This window comes from Cylas formicarius, unplaced genomic scaffold (genome assembly GCF_029955315.1).
Source record: "Cylas formicarius isolate icCylForm1 unplaced genomic scaffold, icCylForm1.1 PGA_scaffold_1__22_contigs__length_36826433, whole genome shotgun sequence".
NCBI classification, from domain to species: Eukaryota; Metazoa; Arthropoda; class Insecta; order Coleoptera; family Brentidae; genus Cylas; species Cylas formicarius.
Window position 1 is genome coordinate 32,717,809 of NW_026844264.1, and position 20,732 is coordinate 32,738,540.

The window sequence follows — 20,732 nt, forward strand, 5'->3', positions numbered from 1 at the left end:
ATTAACACAGCAGGTAAATTAAAAAAAAAAACACTTTAAAAATGAGAAGTCATCAAAAAAGAAATTATTTTTTTCCCTTTTTTTTGCTGCCGCCACTATCCTTTCCGCCCTTGTTCTTGGCCTCTTTTGAACTTGACGCTGATGTTGCTGGTTCTTTTTTGACTTTTACCTAGAAGTTTGACGACGTAGGCTGGACAATTCGTTACTAATTACTTATACCAACCTTAATCATTGTATCAGCTTCAACACCGTCCTCTTCTACATCCTCTTCAAGCTCGTCGTCGTCTTCACCCATCAATTCGGCGTCCTCGGCGTTCTTTTTCTTCTTAGAAGCAACTGGTGGGGCAAAAGGCAACATCACTTGTTTGTTGTAAGCTCTTGTGAATGCCGACTTAACCCTGGACTCGACATCGTTAAAGATATTTTTGTTACCAAACCCTTGGCATAGATCAACTAGATTGTTTAAGTCCTCGCGTAACAAACTGTAGGATTTCATAACATCAAGCGATTTACTAATTCCATTAACTCCCTCTGTCAAAAGTGGTTTCACAATTGAGTGGTAGAGAGGCACAGCATAATCCAGTTTAATACTCATTTTATCACCTGAAGTGCTAATAAATATCTCCCTTACTGAAAATTATTTGCAATTTATTCAAAATGTAAGGCTTACGTGGTTCGGGTGTGCGAGTGCAGTTCGCTTAGGATCCTCATAACTTTGCTTCGTTTCGAGTTTTTTCCGAACCAGGCGGGAAAATTGACTCTCTCGAGCGATCCGGACATGTAATGACTGGGGATGGCCGTCGAGAACAAAGCCTGACTTTCTAACAAGGACCAATTATTTGTGCCTCGAATTTTTGACTCTACTAAATCTCCCAAGCTCAAGGAGTCAGCTGTTTTCATCACCCTTATCAAATGTTCTTTGTCTTTATTTTTGCTAAAATTGTAAATACATTAGGAATGTAACCTATAATGTCTAACATTTTTTAAAAGGCAGCAATAAATTTGGGGGTGATGATGGTTGTGATCTAAGATTTCGTGAACATTTTTAAAAAAAATCTTTCAAAATATAAATAAAAAAATATATATAATAAAATATTAAATAGTGGGTTATTTATTAATTATATAAATAGTTCTTTAGCGGTTCAGTAAAGCAGCTTTTGAGCTATCTGTTTACTTTTAATTAAAAAATATTAATATTGTATATTGTTTTCTTTATTATTATTATTATTATTATTTATTATTCTAATATCACATTAAACAAATTCACTAACAATGTAGAATTCTTTACTGAGCACCCAGACATCGGAGGCAATTTACAAATATTTGAAGGACAAGAAGAAGAAAACAAGAAAAGTTAGTTCCAAAAAATATCAAATGTTTTGAATCATTGTGTAAAATTGTACGAAATTTTGTAACTCTGGCCAATCAGATTCCTCAGGCTTTTCAGACTGCTAAGAAACATATTCTTTTATCTTTTTCTTCGTTTCCTGAAGCTCAAATATAAATTTTTCAATAAACACAGAAAATATGTTAAAAATTTCAAATTCAGAAAAACAAAATTTTAATATAAGCTCTGAAAATTATTTAACTCTGCCTAACTAACCAGGCGTCTTAAGTTTTTCGAATTGCTAATGACCCTGATCTATCATTCTCTGCCTTTTCTGAAGTAGCCGCAACACTAACCTTAAACACAAACAAACACATTAAGTGTTTTGAACCATTGTGGAAACAATTTTAAGTTTAAAAAGAAACTTTTAACAATTTTCCTCAGGTTTTTCAGACAGCTAAGAAACCTGTTGCTTTATGATTCTCTGAGTTTTCAGAAACTGAAATAGCTTCAACACTAACCTTATACATGTAGGTCTTGCAGTCAGATAATTTTCTTGAACAAACAACGGACCCAAACTGTAATCGTAAAAAAACAACCTAAATTTGTCGCTTAAATTCATATCATGGTTCTCCCGGTCGTTGAACAGCTTCCTGACAACGTCCCAAGGACCAAATACGACGTCTTTGTGGGACTTTTCCGATTCTTTGTGCACCATTTCGTCTGACAGGTTCTTTTCTGCGGCCGACCACATAAAAAGGTTGTTCAACGTTTGACGAATGTCACACCCAGTGCCTGAAATCAGTTCCGACAGAGCATCGGGTTTTATCTTCAGACCTTCCTTGAAACAAATCGTTGACATGGCACCCTAAAATATATAATTTTATATGAGTAAAAGCAGCAGAATAAAGTCTAACGCAATCTGACCTTGATTTGAGCCACAGTAGGTTTAGCAAATTTCAAACCGTAGCAATGGTTGACCAAAGTTCTCATTTTCTGATGATTTCTATCGTTACACATGCAAATGATCGGGAAATTGCAAATTTTTATAAAATTTATTAGTTCCGCAATGCCGCCTCTGTCTTCGTTACCCGCCATGCCATCTACCTCATCCATTAATAAAACTCGACGTTTGTGCACGTTTTTGTCACCTAAGGTACACACAATCAAAAACGATCAGCGAAAGTGCGAAACGCAAATACCTCCAGCAAATCCGGCCACCGATCCGGCGCCCATCATCTGCGAAATTTCCTCATGCAACAGCTTTTTATTCCTCGTGTCCGAAGCATTAAATTCTACTATGTCAAAACCCAATTCCTTACACACTATAGTGGCGGTGGTTGTTTTCCCTGGAATCGGGAAAAACATTTAATAAGGTCCCTTGACCTTTACAGTACTGGGTGATCAATGAAGAAGAGCATACGGCTCTACCTCGAAAATTATATGCAAAGATAAAGATAGCTTTATTTGCATAAGACTTGAGTTACTAGTGTTGGATATTGTCAGTATAATGGAAATATTAAACTGGACCGAATATCCGAGTCTCTTGAGAGCATATAAAACTTAGAGTTGCTTTTTATATAAGTGGCACAATTTAGTATGTCATAGTCCGTAAAATGCATTTCTGCATCCTACAGACTTGCTCCGCACGTGGGGAATCTCCCCAACAAACCAAGGCATAGTTGAAACAATAATAGAAATAGGAAAAATAGTACATTTTTAACAAGATTGATTTCGAAAACTAGTCACTGGGCGGCGCAGGTTCGTAGCGCGTAGCTGGAAGCAGCTTTTTATTATTAAAAGAGCTTCGCGGTTTCTATCGTGCTCCTGCGGATCAGTATGGAACTTAGAACCCTGTATAAAATGTCCTTCACATCTCGTCGAACTTGAAAGTTACAGCAAACAACGGTAAATATTAAAATTTGCACAAATAATAATTGACGAAACCTGAAACTCTCTCACGACACGCTTTACGATATGGTCGAAATAAAATTATCCCATCTTTAACGGTTTTTCATTTATCGCCAATAATTTACCCACAAACACTGAAATTTTTAGGATATTTTAGTTTTTTTGCCCATAAACGACATACCCTGTATATGATACAATCATTGTTCGAAGTAGACGGTATAGTCCTGGCTTTTCCACCCTTCCTGGTTAAAGAATTTTTTGAAAATAGTAAATGATTTTCTAGAAAATATTTTTTTTCTGAAACCATGCATTGCGCCGTAATAGTCAATGACGTCATCGAGTCTTGATAGTGCCCGAAACAGCGATTTCAATATGGATTTTTTTCAAATATCCCGAGCAACGTATGTGATAGTCGAAAACCGGAAATACAAAAACTCTTGCTATAGCCATATTTTTTATGATTTTTGATTTGCGGATAATAATTTACAATTTTCGAGGTCTTTTAGATTTTTGCCTATAATTTTAAAATAATCGAAAAAATGCCCGAAACAAATGTTACTGCGCTGGATCTTCTGCGCCTGCCGGTTAAAGAATTTTGCAAATCGGATGAACGATTATGGAGGAAAACATATTTTTCTGGAAGCTAAAATTACCAAAAAAAAAAAAAAATTCAAACATTTTAGAAAAATACTTGGTAAAACTTTTTTACTTCTCTGCTAAATTTCATGCTGATATCTACAAATTTAGGACACTTAACACATTTCTCATTTAGCACAGAATATCGGGAACACCCTGTATAATAAGTGAAAACCTTAAATACAAAAGTTTTTGTTGTCTATGCGGGCTATATCGCAATATAAGAGAAAGTGAGATTTGAATCATAGTCTTTCAGTTATAATCAATTTTCAATAATAGGGGGACCCATTTTCCAGTTCTTTTTTTAATTTGCGGCGCACCCTGCATATTTTTGAAAAATTGTCAAGAACAAAAGTTTATAGAGCCGTATCTTTTGCTTCTTCTGATGTTTTTTGTAGACGCACGCGCGATTTTTTATTTTTTTTAGACTACTTAATGACCCCCCAGCTCCCCCATTTTCAATATGCTCCGTTACGGGGCAAAGCTGCATATATGTGCCAAATATGAAGTCGATTGCTTCAAATTTCGGACACTTATCGCGCTTCATAGCAAGATCCAAAAAACAGTCGAAAATCGCGAAAAAAAGATGGATACCGGCGTCGGATTAGGGCCATTTCTTATAAACTTAGTTGCCTCGTGGAGGGTTAAAGAGGAGGCAAATTTCAATTTTGTAGTTTCAACGGTTCGAAAGTTATTCAGGAAAAACCAAAACACGAGAACGAACAACGGGCAGACAAAAAAACATTTTTTTTTCCGTTACCGAGATATAAAATTTATATACGAGCGAAGATACTTTCGAAAAATTCGATTTCATCGAGTTTCGAAAGAAACAAGGAAAAAGAAACATGATGGCGAAGCCTCTATATGAAAAAGCAATAAACAGAGTTTTTTGAGAATGATGATCCATCTGTTTGAACCAGGAGAGTCTCGACTCTACGTAAACTCCGAGAAATTTTAAAGCACCTTTCTGTTGGATTGTGCTTTCATCTTAGTTTCAATTACATTTAATACGAATTTGTTAATTTCTGCATAATGTTTCATTTACTCAACAATTGTCTTGGTTGCAATGCCAAGTTGCTCAGACGATGCTGCAAAACGGGAAAAATAAGTATGGGGGAAAGAGGAAAACACATAATTTATAAACACCATGAACAATAAAAGATCCGCAATTCACTGACCTGGAGTCAGAGACGTATTCAAATCGTAAGGTATCTCGCAATTTGACCAACTATGTACGACCTCCAAGAAAAGACCCTTATCAATTTACCTCTAATACCATATGCACAAATCTTGGGGTGAAAACCTTATGACTAAAGCGACCAAGAGACAATTCCGGAAAATATTTTTAAATTTCTAGTATGACCCGCGTATGATGCGCGCGGACTTGCCTGCATGTGTATAGCCCCCGTTAGAAATGGACCCGAACGTTCTTCTTAATTAGCCACCCGGTACATATTAGCTTGACTACACCATCGAAAAGTTACATTACATTACAGTTACATAACTTACCCACACCGGGAGGACCACTCAGCAAAACGCATTTGTAATAACTTCCATCAAACTGGTTCCAAGGTGTGGGTTTTGGTAATTTTTTCCTTATTTCAGGTTTCTGATTATGATACCATTTTTCCAGCCACTTCTTCAGCTTATACATATTACTGTTGGCATCTTGTTGGCCAATTATGCCTTTTAAATTCACAGGTTTATACTTTTCCGTCCATGACATAGAAGCACTTGGAACTGTGGAATGTTGATGTTCTTTCAAAGATGAAATAATTTCATTTCTTTCAGGGTCATTTTTTTTTATTTTCTTTCCTTCATCAATTGGCATCTCATGGGGCTCTCGCCTGTCCTCACTTTTTGAATCTCTAACAATATTTTTCAAATGTAGTGCTTCACCATTTTTCTTGTTTTTTAGCTCAGGTGTACACACGTTTTTCTTTGGAGATGCGTTCATAACATCTTCTAATTGAATTGCATCTTTAAGTTCGGATGCTGAAGGGCTGTCGTCTTCGGAAGCAATACCCATGTCTTCCGAAACCACAGTTTTATGGCAATACCTAGGTTGCAATCCGGATTTTATCAATATCATGTCCAAAAATTCGTCTTCAGATATCTCTATAATATTATAATTCCTAGCCTTTTCCAACTTTGCAGGCCCAGGTTCTTCACCCACAACAATAAAATTAACTTTTTCTAAAATAATTTGTAAAATAAGAATGTCAAAAAAAAAATGGAAAATATTACTTGATACAGAATGGACTGTTTTACCACCATGCTCTACCACCAGATTATCAAACTCTTGGGATTCTAATGAGTCCAAAACTCCTGTTCTTAAGAATGTCAAATTTTTTAAACATTCTTTCTTTCCCTGAACACGAAAATATATTTATATCCATTTTTATGAAACATTGCACGGGGGTGTCCCGTTTATTATGAGATGATGGCTTTTCGCAGAATGTGTTCAAATTAACAAACAACCTTGTTTGAATTTATTCATAATTTTAAAATATTAAATTTTTATATTATACAGGGAACAACTTTCTTATGTTTTAAATTTAAACAAAACACCGTGTGTATTAAATAATTTTGAATTCTTCGGAAATTGTAGACATATTTCATACACAATATTTAATACCTTAGACGCATCATTTCTAAGATATTTTGATTTTTTTTGTAGCGTGTGCAAGTATATCTATCGATTTCGCTGACAAAAGCTTTTGTTGCATATATGGGGCGAAGTTACTTATAAAATGATGACATTTTTGATTTTATTCACATTTTTTAAAAATTTTTATAATGAAGTTTTTATTATAAAATTTATAAAAGATTGTCAAATGAGAATAAATGGTAGGTGTCATTTCTTTAAAGCGTTTTATTGCCATAATTTTGAAATTTAGAATTTTTAGAAATAGTAAAAACATGATTTTACCAATTTTCTTATTCCAACTGTTAATTATATTTTTTGACCATACTGTATTTATTTATTTCAAAAATATCAACACATCTTGCTTGATATAAGAAAATCAACCCCTAATATATACAACAAAGAACATAAGAGAATTCGGTAGAGATAAATTTAGACCTGCAAATGTCAGGTAAGGCATAAGTAAAGATTATTATATACAAAATATGTCTAGAAAGTTCCAGGGAATTCAAAAATGTCTTAATGTACAATGTGTTCTATTTAAAATAAAAAAGTTGTTTATACAAATACAACTTTGCGTAAACAGCAATATAATAATTTGCAAATATAAGTAAATCCAAACAACTTTTGTCTTAAGATTTCTTTGATATTTTTTATAGATAACAAACAGGTCACCCAGTACAAATTACCTTTGGCAACTCTTTTGACCCATGATGTTTTGGACCACCCCTATTTAAATATTTCTGGTATAAAGCTGCAGAATGTCTTCTCTTTTCCCATCTCTCTTGATCTGGATCGATACCCGAATCTACATGTTGCAATTTTTGCTTCTTATGGGGCGTTTGTTTGGCTGAAAATACTTTACATATTAAATAACTAAAGGAAAATTCAAATGGTTCAATTTACACTCAGAACTAGAATTTCGTCTTTGTCTTTTTCTTGGAGATTCTTTATTAATTCTTGATTTTTCTGCCTCCTCAATGGTTTTATTTAATACATCCAAATTACTTAACAACACATCATCATCTCCATCTAATTCTATTAAAGTCTGTTCAAAATCTTTATCATTATGTATTCCTAATTCTGTATCTTTCTTAAATTTTTTTGCACTTAATTTTTTTTGCTTTTTTGTTGATTCTGACTTCGGAGTTTCACTGCCATGCTCGACTTTTGCCTGCTTTACAGGCGTATTTTTAAACACATCTTCTATGTTAACTGGCTTAAGTAAATCTTTATTTTTTGCTTCCTTTATTTTCTTGGATGGGGATTTTGTTTGTTTTTGTTTTGAAACTTGCTCATCATCTGAATCTGAGCTCAAAACTTGAGGTCTGCGTTTTGTTGGACGCTTTTTTGATGCATGTCTCTCCGGGGTTGTTTTAACTACATCCTCATCCGAATCGATTATTGCTGAGGTTTGGGACCGCTTTGGTCCAAGTTTAGTGGAATTATCGGGCTTATGAGAAAGGACAGTGAAGAAAGATCGAATATCCTACAACAATTTGCCATTAGGACAATTGTAACAAACAATACAAAGTCTCTCTACTTTGGACATTATATTGATATTCCACTATGCAAAAATTACTGAATTCAATTTTGCATAAAAACTCTGTTCATAGAATATGAATATAAATGCTCGATCGGTCAGAGACAGAAGAAAAAGAAAAAACATCAAATGTCAAAAAGTATATCAAAATCGTTTGGCCGGTTCATTCTGGTTGTCTTGGCCACAGAAGGAAAGAAAAAAGAAACATCACTTTATTTGTTTACCGTGAAAAAAATGTTTGGATAATGCAAAACGGTTTTGCAGTTATGCTCGCGATTTTATGCGAATTTTTTACAGTATTTTTAATTTGAAAGTATTATTATTCGACACAAATATGGAGAAGGGCCGGTGCGTATTAAATAATCCCGTTGGTGTTTTACTGATACTCCAATTATTGCGTCCAGCTTTTCGTTGCTACTGTTGGAACCGGGAGAAATATATTTCGAAGATTTTAGCGTGATTTTGATACCGTCCGACACGACTTGCAAAAATTACGATTGTAAAAAACAGGAAGGCCGATTGAAAATGTGTTCGAAATCTTTGGTTTTTGACCCCAGGGATATTACCAAGGCCATAATAAAGATACCGCTGAAGGAGTGCGTCGTGATCGAACAATTTAAGGGTCTCGCGAAGTTTATCACGAGCAAAAACGTACTCAACGTCAACTGCAAAGAGTATCTGGAGATGCTCGAGGGCAACATTATCGCGCCCTACAAGTTTAAAGGGTCGGCGAATTTTCTGTTTTTGTTGAATTACGCGAGCATTTCCGATTGTTTGCATCAGATTTCGCAACTTTGCAGGGCATGCACCCTGCCGCCGGGCGAACAAGCCGATATGGTAGGTGTGATTTATCCCATGCTCGAATTTGTTAGTGTCGCTTTGTTATGTAGATCGCCGCGATCGTGCATTCGAGACAGTCGAGGGTCAGTTTCGACCCGCTGTGGCTGGACCTGTATGAAAAAGTCGTGATTGAACTCCAGGCTAACAAAATTTGCCCGCTCGTTATCAACCCCGGGAGGATCGTGTTGTCTACAATGAGGTTATATTTTCAGCCTTACAACAACGTCGAAATGGTAAAAGGGACGAGTTTGTTGTGCGTTTATGGTTTATTTGGAACATTTGAGTTTCCAGTGCCCAGTGGTGAAGATCGATCTTAATGCTGTTCGGCAAATAGTTAAAAGGCGATTTCTGCTCAGACATATTGTAAGTAGCTTTTCTGAAAACATGCGGGCGTAGCGTGACAACGCCGTTTTGAGGGTTTGGAAGTGTACTGTAACGAGAACAGCTCGAACTCACACATCTATCTCTCGTTTCGAAACCAAACGGATAGGGATAATTTTTTCGCCACTATAATGGATCAGCCCGAGCTGAGACTCAATCGGCTGGAGCAGGACGTCATAACGTTGCAATGGCAAAATGGCATCATCTCAAATTTTGATTATTTATTGTACATCAACAGGTATGTACAATTAACTGTCATTTTATTACTTTTAAAGATATCGACGTAAATAATTTTTTTAAAAATGTGGTGAGCAGCCAAGTTCAGAAATTTGACATTGTTTTAAACTGAACCTTACTTTATATTTCATTGTTCTAACTACAATTATATAACACTGCTGTCTGTAATTTTCTCATGCTTCTGGTATTTGGTGTTTTATGTTTGTTGTAACTTGATAGAGCTTTATATTTATGCCTCATAATCATTTTTGGGTTTAAAGTTAACCATGGGGAATTGGCTTTGTTATATGAGCCTCGCGAAGAGGGGCGTGCTTATTAAAAAAGTTCGGCAATATTTTGGTTACAAAGTCTACCTTATCATTTATATCAGTGCTATAGAGAATATATGTTTTGTTTTAGTCCTTCACGGATGGAACTATGTGTATTGGTGGTAATCCGGGTGTTCATCCGTGTCACTCGTACGTGTCCGCCCTTAAACTCTGTTTAACAGTTTAAGTGCGGACACGTACGAGTGACATGGACGCGCGGCCTCTGAAGATGCCAAGTGATATTTTGGCGAAACGTCAGGCGAATGATCCTACTCCAGGGTCAAACAACGAACGGATGAACACCCGGATTACCACTAATATATATATATATATATATATATATATATATATATATATATATATATATATATATATATATATATATATATATATATATATATATATTTTTTTTTTTTTTTTTTTTTTTGAGCCCCCTTAAGTAACTATACGAGGGTTAGGTTTAGAACCTTAGAAAGATATTCCACCAAATACAAGACAAATATGTGATCTCCATTCAATGTTCCAATTTTACTACATTTTTCAAGATGATTTGTGAAGAATGGGTCCATAAAGTAATTCGAGTAGTTTAATTTAATATTTGCTCTAAGCCATAAGCACGAATGCACTGACTGGTTTTATTGTTAAAGTTAGTTAAAAATATTTAGTACCTAATTCAAATTCCGTTGGGTATATTTTATATGTCTTCTTCGAATAATGCTTACATCAAAAATAATGGCGTGTCGTAATTTTCTTGCAAGCGCAAAAAGGAGTATTTTTTTTAGAAAAATTAAAATATTGGAAATTATTAGCAAGAAAGTTGAACTTCAAAAAACTGTACGTTTAGTTCGTCACGCTTTTTTGAAGTACTCTGTATACTTTAAAATTTATTATTTTCTCATTACTTTTGAAAGGAGACAATAAACTTGTCATCCTGTACATCAAGTACTTGGGTTTGTGTTTTCAGTGTTTCGAGTTTCTTTTGATTAGTTTGGGCGACAGAACGGTCAACGATCTGACTCAGTATCCGGTTTTCCCGTGGGTCCTGTCCAACTACCTCTCGGACAAGCTCGACTTGTCCGATCCGCTAAACTACCGCGACTTGTCGAAACCCGTGGGCGCTTTGAACCCGGACAGGTTGCGCCGTCTGATGGAGCGCTACCACGAAATGCCGCACCCGAAGTTCATCTACGGTTCCCATTATTCTACCCCCGGCTTCGTGCTCTATTACCTCGCCCGTCTCTATCCGCACTACGTATTGTGTCTGCAGAGCGGCCGGTTCGACCATCCCGACCGCATGTTCAACTCGGTCGCGGACGCGTACAAGAACTGCGTCAGCAACATGTCCGATTTCAAGGAGCTGATCCCGGAGTTTTACGACGTCTCGACCGGCGGGACATTCCTGACCAACAGTTTGGGGATAGATTTCGGTCGGAGGCACAACGACGTGAAAGTCGGCGACGTCGAGTTGCCCCCGTGGGCCGACGGCCCCGCCCACTTCGTCGAGACGCTGCGAGACGCCCTCGAAAGTGACGTCGTGTCCGACGGACTCCACCGGTGGATCGATTTGATCTTCGGGTACAGGCAGCAAGGGGAAGAGGCGGTCAACTCCAACAACGGTAAAGTGAACGCGTTGGTATTTTTAACAGCAGAAGGATATTTGTGTTTTACACATATGGTTTTTATTTTACAAGTTTTTTTTTAAACGTCCAGTAGATACCAAAACACTCTGGGTTTTATGATAATCAAAGCAAGTTGAACGAGGCAACTTTTTAAGAAACATGTCATAATGTACAAGTTATTTTCTGAAAAATGAGCCAGACTTTATGAAAAACATCTCAGAATTTCTGGAAAATAAATAGAGCTTTCTGGGTTAAGTCAGCATTTCTGAATTAAGGTAAATTTTTTAAAAAATTTATGAAATACAGACTTGGAATTCCTGACGCATAAAAAATATCTGACTAATTTTTCGGACATTTCAGCTTAACTCAGAAATGCCAGAAATTCTGACTTTTCTTTAAGACTTATTCCTCGAAAATTTGCTACAATCTATACTTCTAAAGATACTGATTTTCTTTAAAAATTGGAACTAGAAATATGAGAGAACAAATGTTTTGGTCATTTGGGGTGTAGAATTGTAAATGTAATTAAATGTACAAAAAAGTTGTTTTGCAGTTTTACATACAATAGTGGCTGCTTAAACTTCAATTGATCGTTTAGGTTTATATTTTTTTTTATATAAAAAGAATAGTAAGTCTACTCATTTGTAATATGACTGATTCGGAAAATTGCTTTAAGTTATGTGACAGGAAGTTTATTAATGAATTTTTCAAGATCAAATTAATAATAACATATATAACAGTAAAAATTATATGAAAATAGATTAATTGTCATTGTCTTGAACCGTGAGGTTTGTCAAAGAGAAGACAGGTCTTCGAATATAACCCTATGATGTAATGGTCTGCCTGAATGTACTATAGGAGTTGGTTTTTTTCTCATACGCCACTTCCGAAACCGTCAATTTTCAGTGTTCTACCACCTCTGCTACGAGGGCAACGTAGACCTTGAGGGGGTGCGCGACTTGAACCGGAGACATGCCCTCGAGGTGCAAATAATGGAGTTCGGCCAGATACCGAAGCAAGTGTTTAAAGTGCCGCACCCCAAACGAAAAATCGGACCTCCGATACTGACGGAGCCCTACGAGATCGGGGATCCGACGGCGGGAGCGGCGGGCCGATGGAGGCGGGCCCGCGGCCTCGAACTGTACGCCAGCTTCAACAGCCACAAGGGGGCGGTCAATTTTTTGTTCGTGAGCGAGGACGGCGAGCGAGTCACCTCCGTCGGCCACGACGCGAAACTGAAAATCTTTTCGATCGCGCAAAAGAAGCAGACGCGGAGCGCCAGCGTCGGCACCGCGCCCCTCAGCAGCTGCGTCCCGATGCTCGACGTCGGGGTCCTCGCGATCGGCACCTGGGACAATCAGATGTGGGTGAATCTATGAATTATATTTTAATTATTGAAATTTTCATATTTCTTATTGCTAACACCAGAAATTTCAGTTTTATTCGAATTTGAAAAGAAAAATGAAATTTATCGATCTTATTTCAAGTAAGTTTCTAATACTTGGATATAATTTTCTATCATTCCCATTTTGCAGACTGTTTTACGACCTGGACTACGGAAAAGTGACCGACAACATATTGGCCCACGAGGACGCCATCACGTGCATGACTTTCGGGGCGAGTGCGCGTCTCTTGGCCTCCGGCAGTAGCGACTGTACGGTAAAAATATGGCGCGGCTCGAACGGCAGGGGGTTCCTCAAATCGTTCCGCACCTTGGACCACAATTCCCAAGTGACTTGCTTCTGTTTTGACGCGTAAGTGCACCAGTTCAATTTCTCTCAACCCCGACAAATATATTTAAAAATGCATATATTTCACCGATTTTCGCGTTATCGTAGAGTCTCCACGCACAAAAAAAATTATATTTATTTAGAAAAAAAATCGTATTATAACATTTATCCGATAAAAAACAGCCCATTAAGAGCAGCCAGGTAGAACGTAAGGGAAATCGGAGGTTTAAAATATTTAAAAATTAATTAAAATTAAATTATTTTCGAGTTTCTAAAAATAGTAATCATCACCAAAAAAAAAAATTGATGTAAACCAGTTTTTCGGAAATTCTGACTTATTCCCCAAAAGTACGTATTGTATTTTTAGTGACATTGTTGTTTTATAGTAGCATTATTGATATTCTTTTGTCGTACATTGCGATATCGTGTAGGGAGGACAAACATCTGGCGGTGGGCACCCAGGACGGCGAAATCTACGTGTGGGAGACGGACAGGTTCGACACGTTCGAGCGTCACGACGTGTCCGCGTCGAAAATCAACGCTCTCGTTTACGGTCCCGACGGGCAAAAGTTGGCGGTCGGCGCCCGAGACGGGACGTTCAAAATACTCGAAGTGAACACCGGGATGTCCGTACTGTCCAAATCGCTGGCTTCGCCGGTCACCGCTCTGTGCTGGAGGGAGAATCTGCTCGCGTTGGGCTGCGAGGACGGCACGTTGCACGTGTGGGACATGTTTGAGGTTAGGTTGCTGTTGGACGCGGCCGCGCATTCGGGTGAGTTCCCATTTTGAAACGGCCACAGACCGGCATAATTGTAAAATTTGAGATAAAGACTACACGATGACGAGTTTTGTCCACACACCGACATACGGCTGCTTCCAAATAAACTTTAGTCATGTCATCTATAACGCGTTCAATTGATAGCACTACTATGAAAAACGTGGCCAAATCTATTTGTTGACAACCTTTTGATTTAAGTGTATCTTGTCTTCTTGTAAGATTAAAATTATATTCTTGCCAACAGAAAATTAAAATTTTGGCATTTTTGAAAAATTGGTGGAAATTTGGTGAAAAATGAAACAGAAAACTTTTCCATATACTTTATATTATAATTTTATTTATTTTTGTTGACAGTATATCTTTTGTATTTTTTTTTAATTACTGTTTTTCTATATCTTTACCGTTTTTAGGTTTGATATAAAGGTTAAGATTAAAGATTAAAAAAAAAAGATGTAGTTTTGTGCACGCACCGACATATCGGTCGTACCACTTTCAGTCACGTCACTAACCAAAAACTTGTACGATGCACATACAAGGGCGAGTGGCGTCACTGAATGACTTATATGCGCGCCTGTCTGTGACGGCCCCTAGAATTGCCGCCTGTTCACAGGTAGCGTCAACACGGTGGAAATATCGAGAGACGGTGACGTCATCGCGACCGGTAGCGCCGACCGGATCGTCAAAATTTGGAAGGCGGAAGGCGCGGTATTCGACCGGTAATTTTGACAAATCGAACGAGGCGACGTTTTTAAATTGTGATATCGTTTTTTACTTATTGTAACGAAAGGCGTACGACTTAATACACCGCAATTAACATTTTGCATTTTATGTTAGTGCCGTTTACCCCTTCCCCCAGCAGGACTAACCAATTAAAGCCTAAATCGTTTCTGTTTTATTAACAACTCGCGTTCACAAGCCCATAATATATATAAATACAGGTATCAAAATATCGACGATGGAACGTTAAACGGAAAAAATACGACCCCGACCGGCATCCAAGCTGAACAATGTTCAAGTTCGAAAGGAATATTGCTTACCCTGTTGGCAGTTTAAGAAAAAAAAAAACACCTATCAGCTGGCGAAGTGGACCGACTTGTGCACCTTCTGGAGCTTGGGTTTCGCGCCGAACCACGACCTCTTCCACTCGATCGTGTCCTGGATCAGTTTCTCCTCCTCCGGGGTGAACTGGAGCAGGGTCGAGATCGCCTTAATCAGATGCTGCGCCTCATACTCTCTGCTCGTTAGGAACTTTAGGACGACGTGCTTCAGGTATCTAAAATTGACGTCGTCGCCGGCGGGAAAGCTTTTCGTCAAGCTCGGCGCGAGGACCGCCGCGGAATTCTTCTGCGGCACCCGCAGCTCCTGCTGCAGCGTCTTCTTGAGATCGGCCAACCGCAGCTGCAGCGTTTTGATTGTCTGGTTCTTTTCCTGCAGCTGCTCCCTGAGATCGGCAACGCTGTTGTTGAGTTTCTCCTCAATCAGTCTGGTCTCGTTCAGTTTCGCGTTGTCCTCCTCCAACGCGGCGAGTTTCGCGAGCAGGACGCCCGTCTCGCCCTCCTGCCGTCTCATGTTTTGCCTCACGAGTTCCATCTGCTGGGAGACTTCGGCGTTACGCAACAGGGCCGTATTTTTCTCCGAAGTGACCCTTAAATTTTGTCACGTGCAGACAATTACCGTCCTCTACCGATACGATGCTTTTTTTTCAAGTTTAACACTTAATTTTAAATGTCCGGACATAATAAAACTAAAGAAATTCTGATGAACAAAGTGCTGCATAAAATTTACTATACAGTGTAGTCATTTGGCATATATCTCACGAATTATGAGACTTACGGCAGTGAAATTATACCCAAAATTCTGGTTAAAAAAAGAATATTAAGTATTTGCCCATATTTCCTCACATTTTATGAATGTCTCGTTTATTTGTATTAAAAAACTGCCCTATGACAAAATGTTTCTTACCAACTTTTTCCCATATATTTCCCTAAATTTCTTCATTTTACCTAAATAGTTCTCCATATTTTCTCATATTATGGTTGGTTAGTCATTCATGTCAAAAATTATGGATTATTTTATTACTTACCTTGACAAGGTTTTCTGCACGTTCAAGGAGTTGGCCCTCTCCTCGCTTAACTCCTTCTCCAGCTTGACGATCATCTGACGCAGCGAGCCGCTCGTCATATGCTCCGAATCGACCGAAATTTTCAGCCTGCCGTTTTCCTCTTCCACCTTTTCCAGTTCCGTCTCGACGTTTTCCAGATTTTTTTTAAACACCTTCGCTTCGGTGTCGGCCATGTCCTGCAACGGTTTAAGTTTAAGTAATAACTGTGTCAAAAAAAAAATTGACATTTTGACATATGAAACAATTGAATAGCATTGTCGTTTTTGCCTTACAATTTAAATAAGAAGAAAAACACACACTTCAACCGAACCGATAGGTTAAACAAATATTTCTCGCATTAATCAAATATTTTCCAGTATTATCGAAATATTTCGCTATATTTTCTCATATTATCCAAATATTTCCCCCTAAATCCCCAAATTTACCTATATTTTCTTAAACAGTTCGTATGTAAATATTTCGCTTTTACCGAAAGCACAATGAAAGTTGTAGTATTCCAAAGGAATTTTCAATTTTCACATTAATAAAGCATTTTCACATATTTCCAATACTTTTTGAAATATTTATATATAAAAAGTACTGTTAATTTTTTTGATTAAAACGTGTTTTTTCCTCATTTAATTTTTGTTAATTAAAACTATCAGAACTATCGCAAAAAGATAAACCTAAGGAAGAATATACAGGGTGTTTCGATTAACATAAGAAAATTCCGGCAAAACCAGAAGCGCTATTCAATGTACTTCATTTATATCACATCTAGAAACGTAAAATTTATTCGATTTTTTCCGACTTGGCTAGCAGTTTCATTGAAGCCCGGTATATTATATACAAATTATGTACAACGGCCCCGTACTCCACCTGAAACTAACCAAAAACCATCTACGATTTTCACAGAGCGCGGGCGATTGGAGACTCGCGATTTTCGAACGAGGAAGAAAACAACAAAAAAAACGAACCGCAAGCTAAGAGCGCGGGCGGGAAAGTAAAACAAAGTAAAATAACTGTAAAATAAACTTTATTAAACAAACCAAACGGGAAATAACAATTAAATAGTACCCAAAGTTAAAAACTAAAATGAGGCGTAAAAATTAATCACATAAAAGCGGCCCCGAGTGCTAAAAAATAAAGTAACCAAAACTAAGCCCCCGTTTGTTTTCCACTCACGAGTTTTGTCCGCAAAAAAGCAACCTCTTCCTCGCGCTCCGCGCGCAAAACCTTAAGTTCCCGCGACAGGTCGCCCAAATCGTCAGCGAGTCGCCTTATTTTCGTCTCCTTATTGGTCAGCTCCATTTTGCCGCACTCCAATTCCGCTTCCAACTGTTTCACCTTTTCCGTCAACCTTTCGCGCTCGTCGACCGCCCGTCGCCGCTCCGCCCCCTCTTCCGCCGCCTGCCGACTCAACCGCCCCACCTAAAACCGAAGCTTAAGGCGCTCCCACACGAACGGCTCAGGTCGGTACCGACCTGCGTCTCGAGCGACGCGATTCTATCGCTCCATGAAGTTTTTATGTCGGCCAGATGCAGGTGAGCTTCCTCGAGTCTCTGCTCGAGCAGTTTCTTCTCCTTTTCGACGCGCTGGTCGACCGGGCCGTCGCTCGAGCCCCGCCTCAAAATCACGACCAAATCGGAGAGGTATTTTCTCTCTTGCTCGCTTTTGGCCAGCTGCGCGGCGAGCTGGGCCAGGTCTCGGGCCGAGGAATGCCTCAACGCCTCCAGGTCGTCCTAAAATCACGCGACTCACTCGAAGCGACATTGCCCGAGAAGCCAGAAAGCACATACCTGACGGCCACTTCAAGCGCACAAACAAATTTTCAAAAGTCTAAACACACTGTACCTTTCCTACGTCTGATATGAACTGATCTCGTCCGTCACGTAACTAACATATGAACATATGCAGATGACCTGCAAAATTTATCTGCCAACCTCCACGGCAATACTTTCTGACACCATTAACTGAGGCGGTATTACCCAAATACTTCCATGTATTTGCCCAATGACTAATGTAAAATATACGAAAACATTTCCGCGTATTTCCTAGTAATATTTTTTAAATAACTTTAATGCTTTATGCATATTTTCCCATATTTTACTTGTCTCATTTTTTTTATATGAAGTTATTGACAAAATGTTTTTAACACGTTTTTTTTTTAAATAGCTTTAATGATTTATATAAAACATGCAGAAACATTTCCTAGATATTTCGTCACATTTCTACATATTATCTACATATTTTTCCATTTTTCCCAGTATTATTCGAATATTTCCCCCTATTTGCTTATATTTCGCCATACTTATTTGTCACGTTTTTTATGTATGAAGAAACTGACAAAATGTTCTTTACCAAGTTGTTTTTAATAACTTTAATGCCTTACGTACAGTATCGGGAAATATTTCCAAGATATTTCTCTATATTTCCCATGCATTACCCAAATATTTTCCCATATTTCTCTTATTTACCCAAATGACCCGTTTTTTTTTTTCTTTTAAGAAACTAACATGAAATAATGTTGTTCTCCTTAGTTTCTTAAAATAATTTTAATGCTTTAATTAAAATATGGGAAACTAATTCTTCTATATTTGATCATAGTACCCAAACATTTCCCCATATTTCCTGACATTATCTAAATATTTCCTTGTGTTTCTAGTATTACGCAAATATTTTCCCCTATTTTCCATATTTTATTTGAATCTCATTTTTAAAGTTTAAAGACAAAAGTTTTTTAAAATAATTTTGATGCTTTATGTAAAATTTTGGGAAATATTTCACCATATTTCTTCATATTGCCCAAATATTTCGCCATATTTTTGTATGAAGAAACTGACCAATGACAAAATTTATTTTTTACCAGGCTTTTAAATAATTTTAATGCTTTATGTAAAATGAACATACAACCAATTCATGTTTAAGAACACTTGTTGTGACCTATTTCATTTTATTGAGACATTAACTAAATATACCAATACTAAATATACGAATTTGTTTTTGAATTGGACTCAACAGCTTTTCGTTTGGCCAATCTTATTGTGCAATACCATAAAAATGTAGTAAAAGAAAAAGGATTTTATGCAAACAACACAAGCTATATTGTGAAAATCACAAATTACTAACTAGTCTAAAATCAGGGTTTTAAAATTGTCATATGCAAATACTCATTAATATTTGAACATGGGTAAATTGACATTTTTTTGTGATTGCTATTTATGCCCTAAATTATTTGGAAAAACCAGAATTAAAGCATAATATAGACTTCGAACAATCACTGTACAGGTGGAACTATCACATCAAATACCTGCAGGTCGCTCATGTGTTCCTCTTGTCTGCGCAGCCTCGACAGCTCGCTCCTCAATTTCTCCAACTGGGCGTTGGCTTCCCTCAGGGAATTTGATTTTTCCGTCAGTTCTTGTTCCTTCGAGAGCACTAGATGCTTAATCTTGACCAACTCTTGCGTTTGCAAATTTTCCATCTGTTCCGTATTCTCTCGGTGTTCGAGAATTTTTTGCTTTAGATCTAAAATGTATAGTTACCCGAGTCGAACCGTTCGCGATATAATCTTTACCTTCCGCGTTTCTGAGGGCCTCTTTAAGGTTCGATATCGTTTTATAGGCCTCGTCTCTCTCTTTCTCCACGGCATTCAAGCGCCTGTCTTTCTCCTTTAAGATATCGCGCCACTCGCGTTCCTTCTCATCCAGTCTCTTGGCAAAATCCGTTTCGATTTTAGAAATTCTCTTCCTGAGCTCGTCCGGCTCGACGAGCGCGTCGTCCCGTGCTCCGTCCGACGACACGATCGAGTTTAAGCTGGAGCTGGAGCCGTGATGCGAACGGCCCCTCAGACTTTCGATTTTCTGCACGGTCGACGCCGTCAGTTTGGTCGTGAACTTGCCGAGATCGCTGCCGGTCTCCTCCCGAATTTTGTTTTTTAATGAAGCGAACATTTCAGGAGCCCTATTTTACCATTTCCTGGATCATTGCTCATGACGGGAAAAACATGGCCGCGGGATTACAAAATTCAGACCCATTTTTTAAAATCCATGTAGCCAGTTACTTTTTCCCATATTGTTCATTAAAAGCAAAACTGACGACGAAACAACCAATTATCGCATACGACTGACACAACCGCAGAATAGTAAGGTTAGTTTCGGACGGAACGTTATTTCGTCAGACCTAAACAATGGGTCAGGAAGGCAAGCAATATTTTTTATCCATGTATTTTTTTTAAGTATCAGGTGATTCCGCGCAACTTTCGCCGGGAATTATTCTCGCTGAATAACTTTGCCAGCGCCCTTTATAGGTCGCGGTCAGTTAATGCTCCGGAAAAACTTTATGCCCCTCAAGTGGCTATGACAATTTCATAGAGATGGGAACGTATAGTTACTAGAGAAATAGAGGCCCTGCCTAATGCCGACAATACACGAAATTATGATGCAACCGTACAAAAAATTGAAAGAATCCATTTTGAAGCATTTGTTGGTCGAATCTAACTGACAGTCGACAGCAAGAGGTAGAGGAAACAAGATTGGAAATAAACGTAGACGTGTTTCGTAATTTTCTTTTTTTAACACATACCGATTGATAACAAAAAAAAAACTTTATACATTAGACTTGCACATGTGCAAGATGTAAAATCTCGTTTGTAACTAATTATATTGCGCCATT

General features: G+C 37.8%; 3 protein-coding genes across 3 annotated transcripts; 1 reads left to right on the top strand and 2 right to left on the bottom strand.

Annotated features, from left to right (window-relative positions):
* Positions 1–30: 30 nt before the first annotated feature.
* LOC132696128 (replication factor C subunit 1) lies at positions 31–8,162 on the bottom strand. The gene is made up of 11 exons (XM_060660760.1): positions 8,065–8,162; positions 7,428–8,010; positions 7,211–7,371; positions 6,122–6,245; positions 5,384–6,070; positions 2,530–2,676; positions 2,255–2,478; positions 1,849–2,195; positions 671–934; positions 224–611; positions 31–169 (listed from the first exon to the last, which is right to left on the bottom strand). Exons 1-11 carry the CDS (start codon positions 8,071–8,073, stop codon positions 65–67), a joined length of 3,039 nt encoding a protein of 1,012 aa, XP_060516743.1. The 5' UTR covers positions 8,074–8,162; the 3' UTR covers positions 31–64.
* Positions 8,163–8,263: 101 nt separating this feature from the next.
* LOC132696390 (protein FAN-like) lies at positions 8,264–14,708 on the top strand. The gene is made up of 10 exons (XM_060661193.1): positions 8,264–8,412; positions 8,469–8,901; positions 8,955–9,137; positions 9,196–9,267; positions 9,321–9,523; positions 10,818–11,446; positions 12,356–12,812; positions 12,985–13,203; positions 13,611–13,951; positions 14,568–14,708. Exons 1-10 carry the CDS (start codon positions 8,345–8,347, stop codon positions 14,675–14,677), a joined length of 2,715 nt encoding a protein of 904 aa, XP_060517176.1. The 5' UTR covers positions 8,264–8,344; the 3' UTR covers positions 14,678–14,708.
* A 297-nt stretch (positions 14,709–15,005) lies between these two features.
* On the bottom strand, positions 15,006–20,180 carry LOC132696392 (golgin subfamily A member 1). The gene is made up of 6 exons (XM_060661194.1): positions 19,636–20,180; positions 19,369–19,586; positions 17,543–17,800; positions 17,244–17,489; positions 16,041–16,255; positions 15,006–15,602 (listed from the first exon to the last, which is right to left on the bottom strand). Exons 1-6 carry the CDS (start codon positions 20,009–20,011, stop codon positions 15,029–15,031), a joined length of 1,887 nt encoding a protein of 628 aa, XP_060517177.1. The 5' UTR covers positions 20,012–20,180; the 3' UTR covers positions 15,006–15,028.
* Positions 20,181–20,732: the final 552 nt, after the last annotated feature.

What these genes read in the sequence shown, in the direction of transcription:
- LOC132696128 (XM_060660760.1), bottom strand. An exon ending in GCAAGACCTACATGTATAAG is followed by an intron (nt 935 to 1,848) that starts GTTAGTGTTGAA and finishes TTACAATTTTAG; the next exon opens with CAAAAATAAAGACAAAGAAC. An exon ending in CACTCGCACACCCGAACCAC is followed by an intron (nt 612 to 670) that starts GTAAGCCTTACA and finishes GATATTTATTAG; the next exon opens with CACTTCAGGTGATAAAATGA.
- LOC132696392 (XM_060661194.1), bottom strand. Translation starts at nt 20,011, where the DNA reads ATGTTCGCTTCATTAAAAAACAAAATTCGGGAGGAGACCGGCAGCGAT. An exon ending in AACACATGAGCGACCTGCAG is followed by an intron (nt 17,801 to 19,368) that starts GTATTTGATGTG and finishes GCGTGATTTTAG; the next exon opens with GACGACCTGGAGGCGTTGAG. An exon ending in GTGCAGAAAACCTTGTCAAG is followed by an intron (nt 15,603 to 16,040) that starts GTAAGTAATAAA and finishes ACAAAATTTAAG; the next exon opens with GGTCACTTCGGAGAAAAATA.
- LOC132696390 (XM_060661193.1), top strand. Translation starts at nt 8,345, where the DNA reads ATGCGAATTTTTTACAGTATTTTTAATTTGAAAGTATTATTATTCGAC. An exon ending in ACAAATATGGAGAAGGGCCG is followed by an intron (nt 8,413 to 8,468) that starts GTGCGTATTAAA and finishes TATTGCGTCCAG; the next exon opens with CTTTTCGTTGCTACTGTTGG. An exon ending in GGCGGTCAACTCCAACAACG is followed by an intron (nt 11,447 to 12,355) that starts GTAAAGTGAACG and finishes GTCAATTTTCAG; the next exon opens with TGTTCTACCACCTCTGCTAC.